At 41.9% G+C, this 23446-nt stretch overlaps 1 protein-coding gene across 1 annotated transcript in view; it reads right to left on the reverse strand.

Annotated features, from left to right (window-relative positions):
* PRKAR2B (protein kinase cAMP-dependent type II regulatory subunit beta) overlaps positions 1-23446 on the reverse strand; it is a 151587-nt gene that overhangs the window by 29549 nt on the left and 98592 nt on the right. Inside the window, exon 4 of the mRNA XM_066272215.1 lies at positions 16570-16653. Coding sequence (XP_066128312.1) covers positions 16570-16653 — 84 coding nt within the window. The remainder of the gene's footprint in view (positions 1-16569; positions 16654-23446) is intronic.

Here is a 23446-nt window from a genome sequence, read left to right on the forward strand (position 1 = left end):
GGCAGAGAGAAGGCGGAGCCCAGAGCAGGGCCAGTGGGCCTGTAGCAGGAAGGGGTCAACAAGCCATTAGGGCACTCTCAGGTAGGAAACACCTGGTTTGGTCAGGATGGGGCTGAGACACAGCTAAGAACAGGACAACTGATTCAGAGTCCTACATGATCAGGTGCTACCTTCCTAAATGCCCCCATCCCGAACACTGATTGCCTAGCAACCAAGTACTGACCCCAACTCTTTCTAAACAAAACTTCAGTCAGGGTTTTGGCAGAAACTAAACAGATTAGAAAAAAAGAGCAACTACTATGACTACTGGTGCCCTAGAACAAGGACATTCACTTGCTGCCTTTAGGGGTACCCCCAAGCAATAGTCGATTCCCTGTCCGTTCAACCTGAACAATCACTACATTGGTTGAATTTTTGTAAATTGTATATATATATATGGATTTCACATTTTCAATTAATTTGAAAACCAAACTCTCTAGCTAAACAGAGTCCATAATATTCATCTTCATGTGAGCTAAGAAAACTTCTGGGAGAATGATGGTGATGGGTCTGCAGGAAGTGTTTTCATCCCTCCCCGGCTCTGTGTGAGCTGGGGCTCCTGTCTGGGAACCAGCAGCCAGGGCCGAAGATGATGCCAGTGTGGCAGCAAAGCCATGCCTTCTGGGTGTGGTACTAACTGACCCCATAGGGACCATTCACCCAAATGAGTTCACAAACTAGGCAACATATGGTCACCTGTCAAAATCATGAAGTTTGACTAGATAATTTACTAGTACTTGCTTTCCTTACTTTTATACTTCAACTGTTTTTAGGGCAGATGGAGGGGCAACATCAACTTTACTGATTAGCTCACGCTGTAAATGTCAAGTGAAGAAAAATATAAAAACACTATTATAGCACATATCTTTGCTATCTTTGAATTAAATGCATTTTAAAACATAAAGCTTGAGAATTCATATATGGATATAATAAAAATGTAATTCTATATAAAATACAGAACAAAACTTTTTCTAGAATTTCTCTATGTGACAGGTCTCTGTTCTAGTCAATCAAAATAATTTCCCCATAATTATGCACAGGGTGGAAAGAACACAGGAAATACTGAATATGCAGAGGCTTACCACAATGACTGACAACTGCTATAGGAAGTCCACATCCCATTCTCCCACAGAACGCAACTTCCAGACTGAGCTCAGTAAAAGGGCTCTGACTCACTTAAAAAATAACAATTTACTCCCTGTTAATGAAAGAGCCTATCAAATAGGTTAGGAAAATCATTTGTTTGCTTCATATTAGAAATTGTTCAGAAAAAAATGGCCTACTAAGTTGAGTATTAAAATATTCATGAAAAGCTTATCTTCAAAGAGACAAGTAATTATAAATGCTGTGCTCAACATATGAATATCCAGCATGCCAAGGGAAAATGTGCTGAGGCCTAGGAGGTGCGAGATCTTTGAGATAAACAATGACTTCGATAAATGGTGCTGGGAAAATTGGAAAGCCACATGCAGAAAAAGTACACCTTGTCCCCCTGCACAAAAATTAATTCCAAATGAATTAAAGATCTAAATATAAGATCTGAAACAATAAATTACAGAGAAGTACTAAACAGGGTACTAAACTTAGAAATCTTGTTCTTACAGAACATTTTGTGAATTTTACATCAAATGCAAGGGAAGTAAAAGCAAAAGTAAGTGAATGGGACTATATCAAACTAAAAAGCTTCTGTACAGCAAAAGAAACTGACAACAAAACAAAAACTCAGCCAACTGAATGGGAGATGATATTTGTGAATAACAGCTCTGATAAGGGTCTAATATCCAAAGTAGATAAAGAACTCACAAAGCTCAGTGACAAACAAGCAAACAATGCAATTAAAAAATGGGGAGAGGACCCGAACAGACATTTCTCCCAAGATGCTACAAATGGCCAACAGGTATTTGAAAAATGCTCATCTTCATTTGCTATTAGAGAAATGCAAATCAAAATTACAATGAGATATCACCTCACACCTGTTAGATTGGCTCTTACCAACAAGACAGGTAATAGCAAGTGCTGGGGAAAAGGAACACACTCATCCACTGCTGGTGGGAATGCAAATTAGTACAACCATTATGGGAGAAAGTATGGTGGTTCCTCAAAAAATTAAGCAACAGATCCAGCAACCCCTCTACTGGCTATCTACCCTACGAACTCAAAAAACTGGTACGTAAAGACCAGTTTGTCGCAGCATTATTCAGAGGGGCCAAGACAATGGAAACAACCAAAGTGTCCCTCGATAAAGGATGGGGTGAAGAAGATGTGGTACACAAATACAATGGAATACTACTGACTCATAAGAAATGATGACATACTGCCATTTACAACAACACTGGATGGCCTTGAGAACATTATACTGAGTGAAATAAGTAAATCAGAAAAAGCTAAGACTTATGTGACTTCACAGATAGGTGGGACATAAACATGACACTCATGGACATAGACAAAAGTGAGGTGGTTACTGGAGGGGGGATAGTGAAGAGGGACAAATACATGGTGACGGAAAATGATTTAACTTTGGGTGATGGTCACACAACACACATACATACACAAAAAGATCATCTTCTAAGAGACTAATAGTTATAAATGCTGTGCACAATCTATGAATATCCAGCCCGCCAAGGAAAATGTGCTGATGTGCTGAGGCCTAAGAGGTGCAAGATTTTCAAGATAAACAATGACTTCAGGAAATTCAAATGAGATAGTAGACACAAAGCCAAGATTGTTCTTCTTGCTTGTCAGTAATTACTGCTTCCTGCTCCTTGGTCAAGTGTCCCCATTTCAGGAAAAGGTACCACATTCACAGTCATTCTGCAAGACTGGGAGCCACCCTAGGCTCTTTATCAGGGCCCAACTCAGTCAGTCACCAGGTATCAACTTCTTTTCCCTGGATCATGGCATTGTTTCCTCACTGAGCTCCATTTCTTTGTTCTTGCCCACCCCTCTCCCACTTTTACTCCACCCTCTACGCTGTCACCACAGTGAACTTAGACACATATGATTGTTACATCTGTTTAAAAAGTTTCAGTTGAACTCTGGGCTTGCCTGGTCAAGGCACAAATGAGAAGCAACTAGGAATTGATGTTTCCCACTCCTCCCCCTGCCTCCTTCCATTCTCTCTCTCCCCTTTCTAAAAATCAATAAATCAATCAATAAAAGTAAATTATACAGTAAGTGTCCCATGCTACAGCAAGGTGTTCAAGAATTGTCACAGAATGCCCGTCTTAGCCCCCACCACTGGACATCTTCCACTTTAGGCTCTGGTGATAACACTCTCTGTGCTTTTCTTCTTTTCCAAGTAAGAGGAAGGGAGATACAGAGACAAACTCCTGCATGCACCCCAACTGGATTCAACCAGCAACCTTCCTCTGGGGTTGATGCTCTGCCTATCTGGGGCCATGCTCACAATCCAGCTATTTTTAGCACCTAAAGTGGAGGCTTCATGGAGCCATCCTCAATACCTGGGGGCGATGTGCTCAAACCCATCGAGCCATGACTGCAGGAGAGAGAGAGAAAGAAGAGGGAAGGGGAGGGATAAAGAAGCAGATGGCTGCTTCTCCTGTGTGCCCTGACTGGAATTGCACCTGGGACATCCACATGCAAGACTAATGCCCTAACACTGAGCCAAACAAGCCAGGGCCTCTCTGTACTTTTCTTTGACTGGCAGTTCTCTCCTCATTTTCTGAGGCGGATCTCTAGCCTCCTGAATCCTCAGATGGGGCTGAGAGACTCTCACTCTCTTAGTGCCCTGACTCCATTACAGCATTTATCATGTTTACCCAACTGCTTCGTATGTGTGTTAAAATCCCACATCAGATTGAAGTTCCAAGTAAGTATTCTGGTGGCCTCCAGCACTTCAGACAGACCCTGGAACACACTGGGTAGCTAAGGAACTGAACTAAGAGGAGCTGCTGCACAATAAGCAGATTATAGAGCTGAACATGTAACCCAATTCAAGTACACTTGGGTTAGGGTAAAAAATGTATACTATAAAAAACTAGAAAGCTACTTGAAAAATGAGCTTATCCCAAAATTTTCAATTTGCCACATTTGAGGACACATCTCTTAGTACAGGGATAATTTGCTGAGAAAAATTAACTAAAATTAACTTTTACTTATTTAAAGATTTTATTTATTCAATTTTCAGAGAGGGGAGAGAGAGAGGGAGAGAGGGAGAGAGAGGGAGAGAGAGGGAGAGAGAGGGAGAGAGGGAGAGAGAGGGAGAAAAAGGGAGAGAGGGAGAGAGAGAGAGAGGAGGAGCAGGAAGCATCAAGTCCCATATGTGCCTTGACCAGGCAAGCCCAGGGTATCGAACAGGCAACCTCAGTGTTCCAGGTCGACGCTTTATCCCACTGCGCCATCACAGGTCAGGCCTTTTACTTATATATATTCTGTATCTTTTCCTATAAGGCAAAGTGAGATAGTGGAGAAATAAGTCCAGATGGTTTTAGCTCAAACTCAATGATAGGGTTTTGTTTTTTTTTGACAGAGACAAGAGAGAGACAAAGAGAGGGACAGACAGACAGGAAGAGAGAGAGATGAGAAGCATCAAATCCTCGTTGTGGCATTGATTGTTTGCTCATACGTGCATTGACTGGGGGGCTACAGCAGAGCGAGTGACCCCCTCCATAAGCTAGGGACCTTGGGCTCAAGCCAGAGACCTTGGGCTTCAAGCCAGTGACTTTTGGGCTCAAGCCAGCAACCATTGGATCACGCTTATGATTTCATGCTCAAGCCAGCGACCCTGCGCTCAAGCTAGTGAGTCCACACTTGAGCCAGATAATGCCGGCTACCTTGGGGTTGGAACCTGGGTCCTCTGCATCCTAGTCCAATGCTCTATCTACTGCACCACCACCTCGACAGGCAATGAAAGATCTCTTAGAAACAACTATGTCAATAACATTTGCTTCTTCCTTATAAAACATTAAATAATGATAATTCATAAATTAGTAGTTTCATGAACTGTTTGTCTCTTTTTTTCTTTATTTTTTTTATTCAGTGAGAGAAGAAGCAGAGACAGACTCCCACATGCACCCCGACCAGGATCCACCTGGCAAGCCCACCCAGGGGCAATGCTCTACCCATTTGGGGCTTGCTCTGTTGCTCAGCAACTTAGCTCTTCATAGTGCCTGAGACAGAGGTCATGGAACCATCCTCAGAGCCTAGGGCCAACTCACTCCAATCAAGCCATGGCTGCAGGAGGGGGAGAGAGAAAGAGAGAGAGAGAGGGAGAGAGAGAAGCAAGAGGAATAAGGGTGAAGAAGCAGATAGGCGCTTCTTCTGTGTTTCCTGACTGGGAATTGAACCTGGGACATCCACAAGCTGGGCCAACACTCTACCACTGAGACAACCATCCAGGGGCCTCTTTTTCTTTTAATAATTTTTATTTATGGATTTTAGTGAGAGAAGAAGGGTGAGAGAATGAGAGAGATAAGAACATCAGTATGGCTGGACCTGAAGATGGCCGTGGAGTAGGCGGATGCACAGACGCCCAGCTCTCACCACCAAACTGGAATACAAATCAATTTAGGAAAAATTAGCGTGAAAAACCAACTCTGGACTACAAGAACAGCTCTGAAAAATAAAGAAGCAAAGAAGAAGCCGCAAAAAAACCTGGTAGGGAGGGCCTGAATATCCCCTGCATACAGGATCAGAGGGGGGGGGGGTGAGGCTGAGAGCCCAGAGGGGATCTCACTCCAGAGAAAAGAGCAAAAAATACTGCTCACAGCCACTTGCCTGGTGACCAGGGAGCGAGGTGTGTTGAAAAGACCAGCTTATCTCCCAAGTGGAAAGGAGAGAGAGAGGGACAGACTGTGAGGGGTTAAGGAATGCAGGAGACGACCTAAAAAAGCTTACTCATCCATGCTGGAGGCGGCCATAGCTGGGGGAGGGACTGATCCTTCCACAAAACAAGATTAAATTGCTTCCGGATCAGAGATCTCCAGACATCTCTCCAGCTCCAATCAGCACAACAAGACACAGCTGAAAACAAGAAGCGGGGAGGAGGGGCAGTAACTCAGGTCTCCATGGAGATCTGAGATACACTTCCCCCTACTGAAGCTGAGAAAACACCCTGCCCCCAGAGAGATTAGTTGGTGGAAGAGGCCTTCAAAGTCTCAGGTTACAACCATAGCATTCCTGGATACAGTTTCAAGGAAGCCCCCTGCTGAGATCAGTAAACAAGACTGTCACCTGTTAAGAAAACAAACAAATCAAGACTTCAAAGCTGCCCAAATCTGAAAGTGGATTACAAATAATAGCTGATACCAACCCAAGAAGATCTAGAAATAACACAACTGAAAACTGGAGGCAGACAACACCAAGCCTAGACTCAACCATCTCTACAAACAAAACACCCAAACACAGACAATGAGAAGACAAAAAAGTGTAATCCAAATGAAACCACAAGAGAAACCTTCAGGAGATGAATGGAGTGATATGAAAATAATCAAGCTTCCAGATACAGAGTTCAAAATAATGATGGTAAGGATGCTTAGGGTCTTAGAACAACAATGGATGCTCATTATGAACTCCTAAATAAAGAAATAGCAAGTATAAAAAAGAATCAGTTGGAGATGACAAATACAATATCAGAAATAAGGACCACAATGGAAGGAATTAAAAACAGGATAGATAGAGCTGAGGATTGAATCAGCAAGTTGGAGAACAACTGGAATAAAGGCATGAAAGCAGAGAAGAAAAAAGAAAAGAGACTCAAAAAGTCTGAGGAAACTCAAAGAGAGCTCTGTGACAACATGAAGAGAAATAACATCCACATCATAGGGGTTCCTGAAGAAGAAGAAGAAAAAGAACAAGGGATAGAGACTTCGTTCAATCATATCATAGCTGAAAACTTCCCTAAATTAATGCAGGAGAAACTCTCACAAGTTCAAGAAGCACAGAGGACTCCATTAAAGAGAAACCCAAAGAAACCTACACCAAGACACATCATAATTAAAATACCAAAGCTAAGCGATAAAATATTAAAAGCTGCAAGAGAAAAAAAACTAACACCTACAAAGGAGCCCCCATAAGGATGACATCCAACCTCTCAACAGAAACACTTGAGGCCAGAAGGGAATGGCAAGAAATATTCAAAGTAATGCAGAACAAGAACGTACAACCAAGACTACTTTATCCAGCAAGGCTATCATTTAAAATCGAAGAAGAAATAAAAAGCTTCCCAGACAAAAAATAACTCAAGGAATTCATTACAACCAAACCAATGCTGCAGGAAATGTTAAGGGGCCTGTTGTAAACAGATCAAAGTGGAAAAAGAATATAGGAAAAGAGGAATACAGCTTTAAAGAATAAAATGGCAATAAACAACTACATATCAATAACCATAAATGTAAATGGATTAAATGATCTAATCAAAAGACATAGGGTAGCTCCGTGGATAAGAAAACAGGACCCGTACATATGCTGTCTTCAAGAGACACACCTGAGAACAAAAGATACACACCGACTGAAGGTAAAAGGATGAAAAAAAACATTTCATACACATGGAAATGAAAAAAAAGCTGGGGTAGTAATACTTATATTAGACAAATAGGACTTTAAAACAAAGTATATAGTAGGAGATAAAGAAGGCAACTACATAATCCAACAGGAAGATATAACTATTATAAATATCTATGCACCTAATATAGGAGCACCTAAATATATAAAGAAGACTTTGATGGATTTAAAGGGCGAGATCAACAGCAATACTATAATAGTAGGGGATTTCAATACCCCACTAATATCACTAGATAGATCCTCAAGAAAGAAAATTAACAAAGAAACAGCAGACTTATTGGACACACTAGATCAACTCGATTTAATAGATATCTTTAGAACCTTTCACAGTAAAGCAGCAGAATATACATTCTTTTCAAGTGCTCATGGTACATTCTCTAGGATAGACCACATGTTAGGACACAAAAGTGGTCTCAACAAATTTAAGAAGATTGAAATCATATTAAGCACTTTCTCTGATCACAACGGCATGAAACTAGAATGAACCACAACAGAAAAGCTCAAAAATTCTCAAACACATGGAAACTAAATAGCAGGTTGTTAAATAACGAATGGATTAAGAATGAGATCAAAGAAGCCCTGGCCGGTTAGCTCAGTGGTAGAGCGTCGGCCCGGCGTGCAGAAGTCCCGGGTTCGATTCCCGGTCAGGGCACACAGGAGAAGTGCCCATCTGCTTCTCCACCCCTCCCCCTCTTCTTCCTCTCTGTCTCTCTCTTCCCCTCCCACAGTGAGGCTCCATTGGAGCAAAGATGGCCCGGGTGCTGGGGATGGCTCCTTGGCCTCTGCCCCAGGTGCTAGAGTGGCTCTGGTCGCGACAGAGCGTCGCCCTGGAGGGGCACAGCATCGCCCCCTGGTGGGCGTGCCGGGTGGATCCCGGTCGGGCGCATGCGGGAGTCTGTCTGATTGTCTCTCCCCGTTTCCAGCTTCAGCAAAATACAAAAAAAAAAAAAAAAAATTCCTAGAAACGAATGACAATGAGCATACAAGAACTCAAAATTTATGGGACACAGCAAAAGCAGTACTGAGAGGGAAGTTCAAGCTCAAATAAGCAACTTAACCCTGCATCTAAAAGAACTAGAGCCCTGGCCGGTTGGCTCAGCGGTAGAGCGTCGGCCTAGTGTGCAGAGGACCCGGGTTCGATTCCCGGCCAGGGCACACAGGAGAAGCGCCCATTTGCTTCTCCACCCCTCCGCCGCGCTTTCCTCTTTGTCTCTCTCTTCCCCACCCGCAGCCAAGGCTCCATTGGAGCAAAGATGGCCCGGGTGCTGGGGATGGCTCTGTGGCCTCTGCCTCAGGCGCTAGAGTGGCTCTGGTCGCAACATGGCGACGCCCAGGATGGGCAGAGCATCGCCCCCTGGTGGGCAGAGCGTCGCCCCTGGTGAGCATGCCAGGTGGATCCCGGTCAGGCGCATGCGGGAGTCTGTCTGACTGTCTCTCCCTGTTTCCAGCTTCAGAAAAATGGGGGAAAAACAAAAAAGAAAAAAGAACTAGAAAAAGAACAGCAAGTAAAGCCCAAATGTAGTAGAAGGAAGGAAATAATAAAGATCAGAGCAGAAATAAATGACATAGAGGCTAAAGAAACAATACAGAGGATCAATGAAACTAGGAGCTGGTTCTTTGAAAAGGTAAACAAGATTGATGAACCTTTAACTAGAATCAACGAGAAAAAGAGAGAGAGGACTCAAATAAATAAAATTAGAAATGAGAGTGGAGAAATAACAACTGACACAACAGAAATACAAAGGATTGTAAGAAAATACTATGAAGAACTAATGCCAAAAAACTAGACAACCTAGATGAAATGGACAAATTCCTTGAAACATACAATCTTCCAAAAATCAATCTGGAAGAATCAGAAAACCTAAACGGACTGATTACACCAAATGAGATAGAAACAGTTATCAAAAAACTCCCAACAAAGAAAAGTCCGGGGCCTGATGGCTTCAAATTGAATTCTACCAACTATTCAAAGAAGAACTAACTCCTATCCTTCTCAAACTATTTCAAAAAATTCAAGAGGAAGGAAGACTTCCAAGCTCCTTTAATGAGGCGAGCATAATTCTGATTCCAAAACCAGGCAAAGACAACACAAAGAAAGAAAATTATAGGCCAATATCTCTGATGAATATAGATGTTAAAATCCTCAACAAAATATTAGCAAACCGGATCCAACAATATATGGAAAAAATCATACACCATGATCAAGTGGGATTTATTCTGGGGAGGCAAGGCTGGTACAATATTTGTAAATCAATCAATGTGATTCATCACATAAACAAAAAGGAGAAAAACCATATGATAATTTCAATAGATGCAGAAAAAGCATTTGATAAAATCCAGCACCCATTCATGATCAAAATTCTCAGCAAAATGGGAATACAGGGAACATACCTCAACATGATAAAGACCATCTATGACAAACCCACAGCGAACATCATACTCAATGGGCAAAAATGAAAAGCAACACCCTTAAGATCAGGAACAAGGCAGGGTGCCCCCTTTCACCACTCTTATTCAACATAGCTCTGGAAGACCTAGCCACAGCAATCAGACAAGAAGAAATAAAAGTCATTCAAGTTGGAAAAGAAGAAGTAAAACTATCATTATTTGCAGACGATATGATATTGTATATAGAAAACCCTAAAGTCTCAGTCAAAAAACTACTGGAACTGATAAATGAATTCAGCAAAGCGGAAGGATATAAAATCAATACTCAGAAATCAGAGGCATTTTTATACGCCAACAATGAACAGTCAGAAAGAGAAATTAAGAAAACAATCCCCTTCACAATTACAACCAAAAAAATAAAGTACCTAGGAGTAAACTTAACCAAGGAGACTAAAGACTTATACTCGGAAAATTATAAAGCATTGATAAAAGAAATCAAGGAAGATAAAAACAAGTGGAAGCATATACCATGCTCATGGTTAGGAAGAATAAATATCATTAAAATGTCTATATTACCCAAAGCAATCTATAAATTCAATGCAATACCAATTAAAATACCAATGACATACTTCAAAGATATAGATCACATATTCCAAAAATTTATATGGAACCGAAAAAGAACACGAATAGCCTCAGCAATATTAAAAAAGAAGAATAAAGTGGGAGGTATCACACTTCCTGATATCAAGTTATACTACAAGGCCATTGTACTCAAAACAGCCTGGTACTGGCATAAGAACAGGCATATAGATCAATGGAACAGAACAGAGAACCCAGAAATAAACCCACAGTTCTATGGACAACTGATATTTGACAAAGGAGGTAAGGAAATACAATGGAGTAAAGACAGCCTCTTTAACAAATGGTGTTGGGAAAATTGGACAGCTACCTGCAAAAAAATGAAACTAGATCACCAGCTTACACCACTCACAAAAATAAACTCAAAATGGATAGAAGACTTAAATGTAGGCCGTGAAACCATAGCATCTTAGAAGAAACATAGGCAGTAAGCTCCCCAACATCTCTTTAAGCAATATATTTTCTGATTTATCTCCACTGGGAAGTGAAATAAGACAGGATAAACAAATGGGACTATATCAAACTAAAAAGCTTTTGCACAGCTAAAGACAATAAAAACAGAATAAAAAGACAAACTACACAATGGGAGAATATATTTGACAATACGTCTGATGTGGGGTTAATAACCAAAATTTATAAAGAGCTTGTAAATCTCAACACCAGGAAAACAAACAATCCAATCAAAAAATGGGAAAAAGAAATGAATAGACACTTCTCCAAAGAGGACATACAGATGGCCAATAGGCATATGAAAAAATGCTCAACATCACTAATCATTAGAGAAATGCAAATTAAAACGTCAACGAGGGCCCTGGCCGGTTGGCTCAGCGGTAGAGCGTCGGCCTGGCGTGCGGGGGACCCGCGTTCAATTCCCGGCCAGGGCACATAGGAGAAGTGCCCGTTTGCTTCTCCATCTCCCCTCCTTCCTCTCTGTCTCTCTCTTCCCCTCCCGCAGCCAAGGCTCCATTGGAGCAAAGATGGCCCAGGCGCTGGGGATGGCTCCTTGGCCTCTGCCCCAGGCGCTAGAGTGGCTCTGGTCGTGGCAGAGCAACGCCCCTGAGGGGCAGAGCATCGCCCCCTGGTGGGCAGAGCATCGCCCCTGGAGAGCGTGCCGGGAGGATCCCGGTCGGGCGCATGCGGGAGTCTGTCTGACTGTCTCTCCCCGTTTCCAGCTGCAGAAAAAGAAAAAGGAAAGAAAAAAAAAACGTCAATGAGTTATCACCTCACACCAGCCAGAATGACGCTCATCAACAAAACAACACAGAATAAATGCTGACGAGGATGTGGAGAAAAAGGAACCCTGCTGCACTGCTGGTGAGAATGCAGGCTGGTGCAGCCACTGTGGAAAACAGTATGGAGATTCCTCAAAAAACTGAAAATCGAACTGCCTTTTGACCCAGCTATCCCACTTTTAGGAATGTACCCCAGGAACACAATAGAACGGCTCCAAAAGGAGAAATGCACCCCCATGTTTGTGGCAGCATTGTTCACAATAGTGAAGATCTGGAAACAGCCCAAGTGTCCATCAGAGGACGAGTGGATTAAAAAGCTTTGGTACATATAAACTATGGAATACTACTCAGCCATAAGAAATGATGACATCGGATCATTTACAATAACATGGATGGACCTTGATAACATTATACGGAGTGAAATAAGTAAATCAGAAAAACTAAGAACTATATGAATCCATACATAGATGGGACATAAAAATGAGACTCAGAGACATGAACAAGAATGTGATGGCAATGGGGGTGGGGGGAGGGGGGATAGGGGGAGGAAGGAGAGAGGGGGTGGAGGAGGGGAGGGGCACAAAGAAAACCAGATAGAAGGTGACAGAAGACAATTTGACTTTGGGGGAGGGGTATACAGCACAATCAAATGGAGATGTTTTCTCTCAACATATGTACCCTGATTTATCAATGTCACTGCATGAAATTTAATAAATTAAAAAAAAAAGAACATCAGTCTGTTCCAGTATGTGCCCTGACCAAGAATCAAACTGGCAACCTCTGTTTCAACCAACTGAGCTATCTGTCCAGGGTTCAAACTGGCTTTTTCTTTGTTAAAAAAGTATATATTGAAGACCTTTAAAAATATACATATATTTTTAAGATTTTATTTAGAGAGGAGAAAGAGAGAGTGAGAGTGAGAGAGAGAGAGAGAGAGAGAGAGAGAGAAGGAGCAAAAAACATCAACTCCCACACATGACTTGATTGGGCAAGCCCAGGGTTTTGCACCACTGACCTCAGCATTCCAGGTCGACACTTTATTCACTGTGCCACCACAGGTTAGGCTAAAATACATATATTGAAAAACTTCTACAAAACAGCAAAAGAAGTCTAAAAAAATTCCTATCTTTTTATAAAAATAACCACTTTAAGCAAAGATGATCCTTGCCAAAACATCACTGCTTAGACACTTCTGAAGCATTAAAAGACTGGTTCAACTGCACAGGGAAATGCAAACAAAATAACATACAGTAGTACCACAAAACACTGAGCTAGAGCATCTCCACATCTGGCTGTACAACTTGCTACTGGACATGTGGTTTGGGGGCAGAAGCATGAACACTACCTGGGAGCTCATGAGAAGAGGGGACGTTCAGGCTCCACTTGGAAGAGAATCTGCATTTTTAACAACATAAAGTTTGAGAATCACTGTTTTTGGTGACCTCTGAAATTCTCCAATGTAAAGTTCTAGTTGAGAAATAGAGAATCTCCTTGGCTGAAGCCTATACCTAAAGGTAGAACTAAGGGTTAACTTTATTTTTAATTGAAAGATCAGGGTCAATTTATTTTATTTTATTTTATTTTAAAGAGAGAGGAAGTAAAGAGAGAGAGAGAGAGAGAGAGAGAGAGAGACAGGGACATTAATCTGTTCTTGTATGTGCCCCGACTGAGGATTAAACCGGCAACCTTTGTGCTCCAGGGCAACTCTCCACCAACTGAGCTACCCAGCCAGGGCTAAGGGTTAATTTTATAGCTGTATGCATCTAGACAAGAGTTAAATTCCAAATTCATTTATTCCACTACCAAAATTATCATCTTATACACACACACACACACACACGTATCTTTTTTTTTAATAATTTTATTTTTTTTAATGGGATGACATCAATAAATCAGGATACATATATTCAAAGATAACATGTCCAGGTTATCTTGTCGTTCAACTATGTTGCATACCCATCACCCAAAGTCAGATTGTCCTCTGTCACCTTCTATCTGGTTATCTTTGTGCCCCTCCTCCTCCCCCTCCCCCTCCCCCTTTCCCTCTCCCCCTCCCCCCCCCCCCCCCCCGTAACCACCACACCCTTATCAATGTCTCTTAGTCTCACTTTTATGTCCCACCTACGTATGCAATAATGCAGTTCCTAGTTTTTTCTGATTTACTTATTTCACTTCGTATAATGTTATCAAGATCCCACCATTTTGCTATAAATGATCCGATGTCATCATTTCTTATGGCTGAGTAGTATTCCATAGTGTATATGTGCCACATCTTCTTTATCCAGTCATCTATTGATGGGCTTTTTGGTATACACACGTATCTTTACACTAATAATTTGGACTCATGAGAGATCACATAGTTTAGTGTCCTTTATTTCACAGATTCATTACTATTCTACACAAATGAGATTTGGGATTATTTAGAAGCCCATCAAAATTTTCCAAATTCCTTTTAGTCTTTTGTGTGTGTGTGTGTGTGTGTGTGTGTGACAGAGAGAGTCAGAGAGGGACAGATAAGGGACAGACAGACAGGAAGGGAAGGGAGAGAGATGAGAAACATCAATTCTTCGTTGCGGTTCCTTAGTTGTTCATTGATTGCTTTCTCATATGTGCCTTGCGGGGGGGGGGGGCTACAGCAGACCAAGTAAACCTTTGCTCGAGCCAGCAACCTTGGGCTCAAGCTGGTGAGCTTTGCTCAAACCAGATAAGCCCGTGCTCAAGCTGGTGACCTTGGGGTCTCGAACCTGGGTACTCAGCATCCCAGTCCGATGTTTTATCTACCGTGCCACTGCCTGGTCAGGCCCTTTAGTCTCTTATTCCACTATTTAAACATATGGGAAAATTTCCATGTGTAAACTAATTTTTTTTCTTTTTTCAAAAGAGATAGAGGGGGACAGATAGGGACAGACAGACAGGAAGGGAAAGAGATGAGAAGCATCAATTCTTTGTTGTGGCACCTTAGTTGCTCATTGATTGCTTTCTTATATGTGTCTTGACCGGGGGGTGGGGGGGGGGACTACAGCAGTGAGTGATCCTTTGCTCAAGCCAGTGACCATGGGGGCATGTCTATGATCCCATGCTCAAGCTGGCAACTTTGGGGTTTTGAACCTGGGTCCTTGGTGTCCCAGTCCGACACTCTATCCATTGTGCAACTACCTGATCAGGTGTAAACTAAATTCTTAAATTTCCTACTTTAATTCCATTTCTTAGGCTTCCAATATTATAAAGAATAACCAGCAACACCATTCTTTACAGCTAGCTCCTACTTCTGCAAACTCAGGGATAATTCTGGAGGACCTGGATCAAACTATACAAAACTTATAATTCATGGTCCTAAAATATGGTCTCCAAAGGCACAAAAAATAACCTGTGTTCCTAGAGAACATGATATAAACATAAATGGTGTTAGGAACACAGCTTTATAGCCTGACCAGGTAGTGACACAGTGGATAGAGTGTCAACCTGGGACACTGAGGACCCAGGTTCAAAAGCCCAAGGTTGCCAGCTTGAGCGCAGCCTCACCAGCTTGAGTGAAGGATCATAGACATGATCTCATGGTCACTGGCTTTAGCAAGGGGTCACTGGTTCAGCTGGAGCCCCCTGGTCAAGGCACATATGAAAAAGTAATCAATGAACAATTACAAGTTGATGCTTCTCATATCTATCCATTACTGTCTGTCTCTGTCTCTCTTGTTTGCTCGCTCTTGCTAAAAAAAGAAGAAACACAGGAGCTTTAAAACTTATTTCAGTTTGTAATAAGGTCCAATGTAGAAGACCTGGTAGAATACAGTACCTTCCTCTTTATAAAGATGGCCTTTCAGAGAAAACTTCACCCTAATACTTTCTTCTCTAAGCCATCAATCTGAAAACTAAGACAGTCTGACCAAAAAAATGGTGAGGTTAAGTCACAAAAGCTGGCTGAGTTTTCACATTTGGAACATGGCAGCGGGGGTTCTTTCCCAAACGACCACAGAACAACAACTAAGCACAATCTGTGACAATGGATGCAGAACAGGGCGAAATCTGAGCAGCAGGCCCTTCCATACTGAGATGGGGGTTCAGAAACAGACTCCACACCAAAGACTAGAAATTTAACAATCCTTACAATAAACTAAAAAAATCCCTCCTTTTAAAAAGTGCTTGATTTTACAGAGAGGGAAGGGAAAAAGAGAGAGAGAAAAACAGCAATGCTCCTGTATGAGCCCTGGTTGTGGATTGAACCAGCAACCTCTGCACTTCGGGACAGTGCGCTAACCAACTGAGGTACCCGGCCAGGGCAAAAATCCCCGACCTTTCAAGCCATGTAAAATGTGACCTTTAAAAATATGTGGAAGAGTTATATTAGAATATAGTTACTATTACCAGCTGCTGAGAGACAGTCTGCCATGACCCTGCATGTCTCTGCATGGTCCAGCTGGGTGTACAAAGAATGCAAGGTCCTGACTTCCCTCCAGCTGGGCCATTTCTCAGGGCTATGTTTGCCGCCTAGTAACTCTGAGGGATGAGATAATGTCTTCCACAGATAAATGGTGGTTCTGCTCACTCCTTGTTCTAATAGCAGTGGACCTCCCACGCTCAGTACAAGTACAATACCACCCTTACAATACAGCGCACTGCGTGTGCAGACATCCACAATGGGGCCTTTACACTGCCCAGGTGATGTTAGCATGTAAGGAATGAAACCCAAGACCTGCACAGTTCTTCACACTGATCCCGCAAACACCATTTCTATTACTGAGACTTATCTTACCGGATCCAGGTTCTTAAACAGCAAGATGTCTTTGCAAGCCTCTTGCAATCTATTCCTTTGATCATCAGTTTTTGGATGTATAATCTAAAAAAATACCAAATAAACAATTAGTTTACTCTTCTTACTTATAAGGGATAGAATTTCCTAGCAGGATGTTGGAAGGAAGAATGGTGAGTGTTGAGGTTTACGTTAGGTGACTAGACACCTAACAACCCAATAAGCAGGGAAAAATACAGTTTGTCTCAGGGAGGGGTACACATTGATTTATTAATGCCTCAGTTAAATGTTTCTCTTTCTCTTTAATTTTTCAATTACACTTGACATTCAATATTTTATTAGTTTCAGGTGTACAACATAGTGGTTAGACATTAGTTATAATATTATTGATTATGCTGAACTTTACACCACCATGATTATTTTGTAACTTTTAATTTGTACTTCTTTTTTTTTTTTTTTTTTTCATTTTTCTGAAGCTGGAAACAGGGAGAGACAGTCAGACAGACTCCCGCATGCACCCGATCGGGATCCACCAGGCACACCCACCGTAGGGCGACACTCTGCCCACCAGGGGGCAATGCTCTGCCCATCCTGGGCGTCGCCATGTTGCGACCAGAGCCACTCTAGTGCCTGAGGCAGAGGCCACAGAGCCATCCCCAGCACCCAGGCCATCTTTGCTCCAATGGAGCCTTGGCTGCGGGAGGGGAAGAGAGAGACAGAGAGGAAAGCGCGGCAGAGGGGTGGAGAAGCAAATGGGCGCTTCTCCTGTGTGCCCTGGCCGGGAATCTAATTTGTACTTCTTAATTTCTTTACCTTTTTCACCCAGCCCCTTAACCCCTCTCCCATCTGGCAATCATCAGTTTGTTCTCTGTATCTATGCATCTGTTTCTCTTTGTTTGTTCATTTACTGTGATCTTTAGATTCCACAGATAAGTAAAACCATAGAGAATTTGTCTTTCTCTGTCTGACTTAGTTCATTTAGCATAATACTTTCTAGGTCCATCCATATGGCCACAAATGATAAGATTTCATTCTTTTTTTCTATGATCGAGTAATATTCTATTATATATACAGGGTGAGACAAAAGCAGGTTTCCAATTGTCTGTATGGAAAATATCACAATAATTAACAAGTAATGATATAAGAATAAACTGTGTTTTGCATACTTACAGCAGTAAACCTACTTTTGCCCCTCCCTGTATGGACCACATCATCTTTATTCACTCATTTACTGATGGACACTTAAGATTGCTTCTGTATCTTGGCTATTGTAAATAAGAATGCAATGAACACGAGTGCATATATCTTTTCAAATTAGTGTTTTGGATAACACTTGAGTGGTTCTCTTCTATTTTTATTTATTAATTTTAGAGTAAAAGAGGACAGGAGAGAGTGAGAAACATTGACTTGTTGTTCTACTTATTTATATATTCATTGGTTGCTTCTATGTGCCCTGACTGGGGATCAAACCCCAACCTTGGCATATTGGGCAACATTCTAATAAACTTAGCTACCAGGTCAGGGCTTGAATGTCTTTCAATGGAGTACAGTATTTCCTTCAGGTCAGCAAGCTTACTTTGTAAAGGTCTGTGACCTTCACACCACAAAGACACCCAAGCTCCCAGCTAGGGGAACATACAATAAAACAACAGGTGACAACAGATATACAGGAGGTCTGGAGACTTCCTTTACTCTTTTTAATACTCTTTTAATATTCTTACTCTTTACAACTTTTATACTCTATCAGAATATAGTTCTTTCCTTTGAAATTCGATAAAGTCTTAGAACAGGGGTCCCCAAACTACGGCCCGCAGGCCATATCCAGCCCCCTGAGGCCATTTATCCGGCCCCTGCCACACTTCCGGAAGGGGCACCTCTTTCACCTGGTGGTCAGTGAGAGGAGCACATTGACCATCTCATTAGCCAAAAGCAGTCCCATAGCTCCCATTGAAATACTGGTCAGTTTGTTGATTTAAATTTACTTGTTCTTTATTTTAAATATTATATTTGTTCCCGTTTTGGTTTTTACTTTAAAATAAGATATGTGCAGTGTGTATAGGGATTTGTTCACAGTTTTTTTTATAGTCCGGCCCTCCAACCGTCTGAGGGACAGTGAACTGGCTCCCTGTGTAAAAAGTTTGGGGACCCCTGTCTTAGAAGCAAGTAAAGTTTTACCTGTACAGTGCATTAGATGTTAAATACATTTTTATGCATAATATATGTAAATACTTCCAAAGGGAGCAACATTCCAAAGGGAGGGAGCAACCATGCCATCATACACCAAGAAGGTAGATTTTGGAAAAAATTAATCCAACAGTCCTGATGTGCTCACTTTAGAATGAACTCAAAGAAACCAATGCCCACCCTGGCCAATCTGCTCAACGGATAGAGCACTGGCTGGCATGAGGATGTCCCAGGTTTGATCCCCGGTCGGGACACATATAAGAAACAACCATCTGCTTCTCTTCCCCTCCCTCTCTCCCTTCTCTGTCTTCCTTTTTCAAAGCCAGTGGCTCAAGTGGTCCGAGCATTGGCCTCAGGCACTGTGGAAAGCTCAGCTGATTCAAGCAACAGCCCCACACAGGGGTTGCCAGGTGGATCCCAGTCAGGGCACATGCAGAAGCCTATCTCCTCTCCTTCTCACCTGAAAAATAAAACAAGAAAAAAAAAACCAGTACCCTATATTCTTACTAAACTTTCACTTGAGGAGGGTGCAGACCAACAGCTCTGTGTAAGGGTAGCCTGCCAACTCTTCAGACTCCCGTTTAATTAGCAGAAGGCACAACTGACTTGGATCAAATGGTCTATTTTTTTTTTTTAACGAAAAGCTTTATTTACTTATTTTATTTATTTATTTATTTATTTATTTATTTATTTATTTATTTATTTTTACAGAGACAGTGAGTCAGAGAGAGGGATAGACAGGGCCAGACAGGAACGAAGAGAGATGAGACGCATCAATCATTAGTTTTTTGTTGCGCGTTGCAACACCTTAGTTGTTCATTGATTGCTTTCTCATATGTGTCTTGATCGTGGGCCTTCAGCAGACCAAGTAACCCCTTGCTGGAGCCAGTGACCTTGGGTCCAAGCTGGTGAGCTTTTGCTCAAACCAGATGAGCCCGTGCTCAAGCTAGCGACCTCGGGGTCTTGAACCTGGGTCCTCTGCATCCCAGTCCTACGCTCTATCCACTGCGCCACCGCCTGGTCAGGCAAATGGTCTATTTTTTCACGATCATATTGGTAGCTTGTAACCCTTATAAAATGAGTAAGAGGGGCAAAAGACAATCATAAAAGCAGCAGGCAACACACTGGTCTCCTGGAGATCTATAAACCAGTATTTTTCAACCATGGTCTGCGGACCAGTCCACCAGAAATTTTGTGCCAGTACGTGGAAGAGTTAATCACCCTGATGTTGTATGAAGATTATAGATCCAATGATCTTATTTGAATTCATTTCTACTCAGGGTGATTTCTGCTATTTTCACCAGTCCCCTTATATAAAAAGGTTAAAAACTAGTTCTACAAACTACCTTTCCCTATTGTAATGGTCACTAAAAGAGTGACTGTGGGAGATGATGACTGATGCCCCACCTCTTCAGTCAGCCAACCCCACACCAGAGCAACCAGAATCAGGCAGTGATGAGTTCTGTGCCTCTGAATATATCAGAACTTACAATGGGAAATAAACATTGGCACTTCAAACTCATCTCAGACGGCTAAAAATTAATGAAAATCAGGCCCAATAACAATTGAGGAAATTTATAGTACACGTTATAGTATTTATGTGTGTACTGTTTATATACTACACAGAAGACTATTTGTGAAAAGTCACTGCATTTTTCTTGTAAGGGTAAGATATATGCAAACTTTTGTTCACTATCTAATCAATATTCATCTCAAGCTAGATTCTAAGGTGAAACATGAACACATAAAAAAAAAAAAGATTTGATGTCTACTAACTCATTGTATACAAGAAACTTTTAAAATTTGAGTATTAAGTAAATCATGCCAACCAAAATTCACTTCTCCCTACTTTAAATAAGGAAAGTTAACTAATAACGCACAAAAAAAGTTACTCTTCACTTCATGAAATTTATCTAGAAGTTCAAGCCAAAGAATTGTAATGTCTACCTGATGAGAAGCTCTATCCTTGGAGAAAAAGTTGGGGATTCCATGTCACCATTGTTGAAATAACTTTCTAGGTCCAATATGGAGCTGCTTCCACACAGGGTGCCACATTGGAAAACCAAAACTCTGATAACTTTTGAGTACTTGCAAATGCTTGACTTCCCCAGAAATGTGATATATCCAGTCAGCCAGCCGCTGAAAGCTAAGCCAACTCTGGTATCTACAGTAATTTCTTTGTTCCTTATCAATTTTCTAGTTTTTTCCCCAACCCTGGGGGATGTTCAGGATCCCCATGGTGGGAGTGTGAATTGTCAGTTCCCTGAAGATCCTCTGGTCATATCCGTGTCTTGCTATCACTAGATCATGTGTATATTCCAGAAAGGTTAGTGCTGCAATGACTTAGGGATGCAGCATCTGCTTTTCCATATTAAAACGCAATCTTACTGAAGCATTTTTGAGAGCTACAGAAATAGATTTTATATATCTATATATATATTTTTCTTATTTTTCCCTGAAGTTAGAAGTGGGGAGGAAGTCAGACAGACTCCGCATGTGTCTGACCAGGATCCACCCTGGCATGCCCATCAGGGGGCGATGCTCTGCCCATCTGGGGCGTTGCTCCATTGTGGCTAGAGTCATTCTAACAGGGGTCCCCAAACTTTTTACACAGGGGGCCAGTTCACTGTCCCTCAGACCGTTGGAGGGCCGGACTATAAAAAAACTATAAACAAATCCCTATGCACACTGCACATATCTTATTTTAAAGTAAAAAAAAACAAAACAAAAACGGGAACAAATACAATATTTAAAATAAAGAACAAGTAAATTTAAATCAACAAACTGACCAGTATTTCAATGGGAGCTATGGGCCTGCTTTTGGCTAATGAGATGGTCAATATGCTCCTCTCACTGACCACCAATGAAAGAGGTGCCCCTTCCGGAAGTGCGGCGTGGGCCGATACATGGCCTCAAGGGGCCGTATGCGGCCTGTGAGCCGCAGTCTGGGACCCCTGTTCTAGCACCTCTGGCAGGGGCCGTGGAGCCATCCTCAGCACCCGGGCCAACTTTGCTCCAATGAAGCCTTGGCTGTGGGAGGGGAAGAGAGAGACAAAGAGGAAGGAGATGGGGAAGGGTGGAGAAGCATATGAGTGCTTCTCCTCTGTGCCCTGACCACGAATTGAACCTGGGACTTCCACACGCCGGGCTGACGCTCCACACCGCTCAGCCAACCAGCCAGGGCCAGATTTTTATATTTTTAAAGGCCAAATAGAAAAGAGAAATTTTTGGAAAGTATGTACTCAGAAAGTAAATTATTACTACCATTACCAGGCACAATAATTTTATTTATTTATTTTTACAGAGACAGAGAGAGAGTCAGAGAGAGGGAAAGATAGGGATAGACAGGAAAGGAGAGATGAGAAGCATCAATCATTAGTTTTTCGTTGCAACACCTTAGTTGTTCATTGATTTCTTTCTCATATGTGCCTGGACTGTGGGCCTTCAGCAGACTGAATAACCCCTTGCTCGAACCAGCGACCTCGGGTCCAAACTGGTGAGCTTTGCTCAAAACCAGATGAGCCCGCACTCAAGCTGGCGACCTCGAGTTCTCGAACCTGGGTCCTCCACATCCCAGTCTGATGCTCTATCCACTGTGCCACTGCCTGGTCAGGCACAGTAATCTCTTATTTAGTTTACTTTTACTAAATAAATAATAGAAAAATGGAGCTAGAGAACACAGCTTAAAAATTTGTTTGAAACCAAACTGAACAAATTTTTACAAAAATATCTGAAATGCTATAAAAATCAGTTTTTGCCCTGGCTGGATAGCTCGGGTGGTTAGAGCATCGTCTCTGAAGCACAGAGGTTGCTGGTTAGATCCCCAGTCAGGGCACATACAGGAATAGGTCAATGTTCCTGTCTCTCTGTCTCTCCCTTCCTATCTCTCATTAAAATCAATGAATAAAAATTAAACCTCAAAAAATTAAAAAATAAAACTATGTTATGACCCAGCTAGCCCACTTTTAAAAATATGTCCTAAGAATCCCAAAACACTAATTCAAAAGAAGATATGTACCCCCATGTCCATTGAAGAATTGTTCGCAATAGCCAAGATCTGGAAATAGTCCAAGTGTCCGTCAGTGGACAAGTGGATAAAAAAGCTGTGGTAGCCTGACTAGGCGGTAGTGCAGTGGATAGAGGTCAGACTGGGATACAGAGGATTCAGGTTTAAAACCCCAAGGTCAACAGCTTGAACGCAGGGTCACTGGCTTGAGCGTGGATCATAGACATGGCCCTATGGTCACTGGCTTGAGCCCAAAGGTCGCTGCCTTAAAGCCCAAGGTCACTGGCTTGAGCAAGGGGTCACTGGCTCAGCTGGAGCCCCCTGGTCAAGGCACATATGAGAAAGCAATCAATGAACAACCAAAGTGCTACATCTACAAGTTGATGCTTCTCATCTCTCTCCCCTCTTATCTGTTTGTCCTAGTCTCTCTCTCTTTCTCAAAATCAAAAATAAAAACAAAAGAAATGGTCAAAAGACTTGAATAGATACTTCTTCAAAGAGGAACCACAGATGGCCAATAAACATATTAAAAGATGCTCCATGTCTAATCATCAGAAAAATACAAATTAAAATCACAATGAGATATCATCTCACACTTTCAGAATGGCTATCATCAATAAATCAACGAACAAAAAATGTTGGGGGGGGATTTAGAGAAAGAAAACCCTCCTGCACTGTTGATGGGAAGGC

This window comes from Saccopteryx bilineata, chromosome 4 (assembly GCF_036850765.1).
Source record: "Saccopteryx bilineata isolate mSacBil1 chromosome 4, mSacBil1_pri_phased_curated, whole genome shotgun sequence".
Taxonomy (NCBI): domain Eukaryota; kingdom Metazoa; phylum Chordata; class Mammalia; order Chiroptera; family Emballonuridae; genus Saccopteryx; species Saccopteryx bilineata.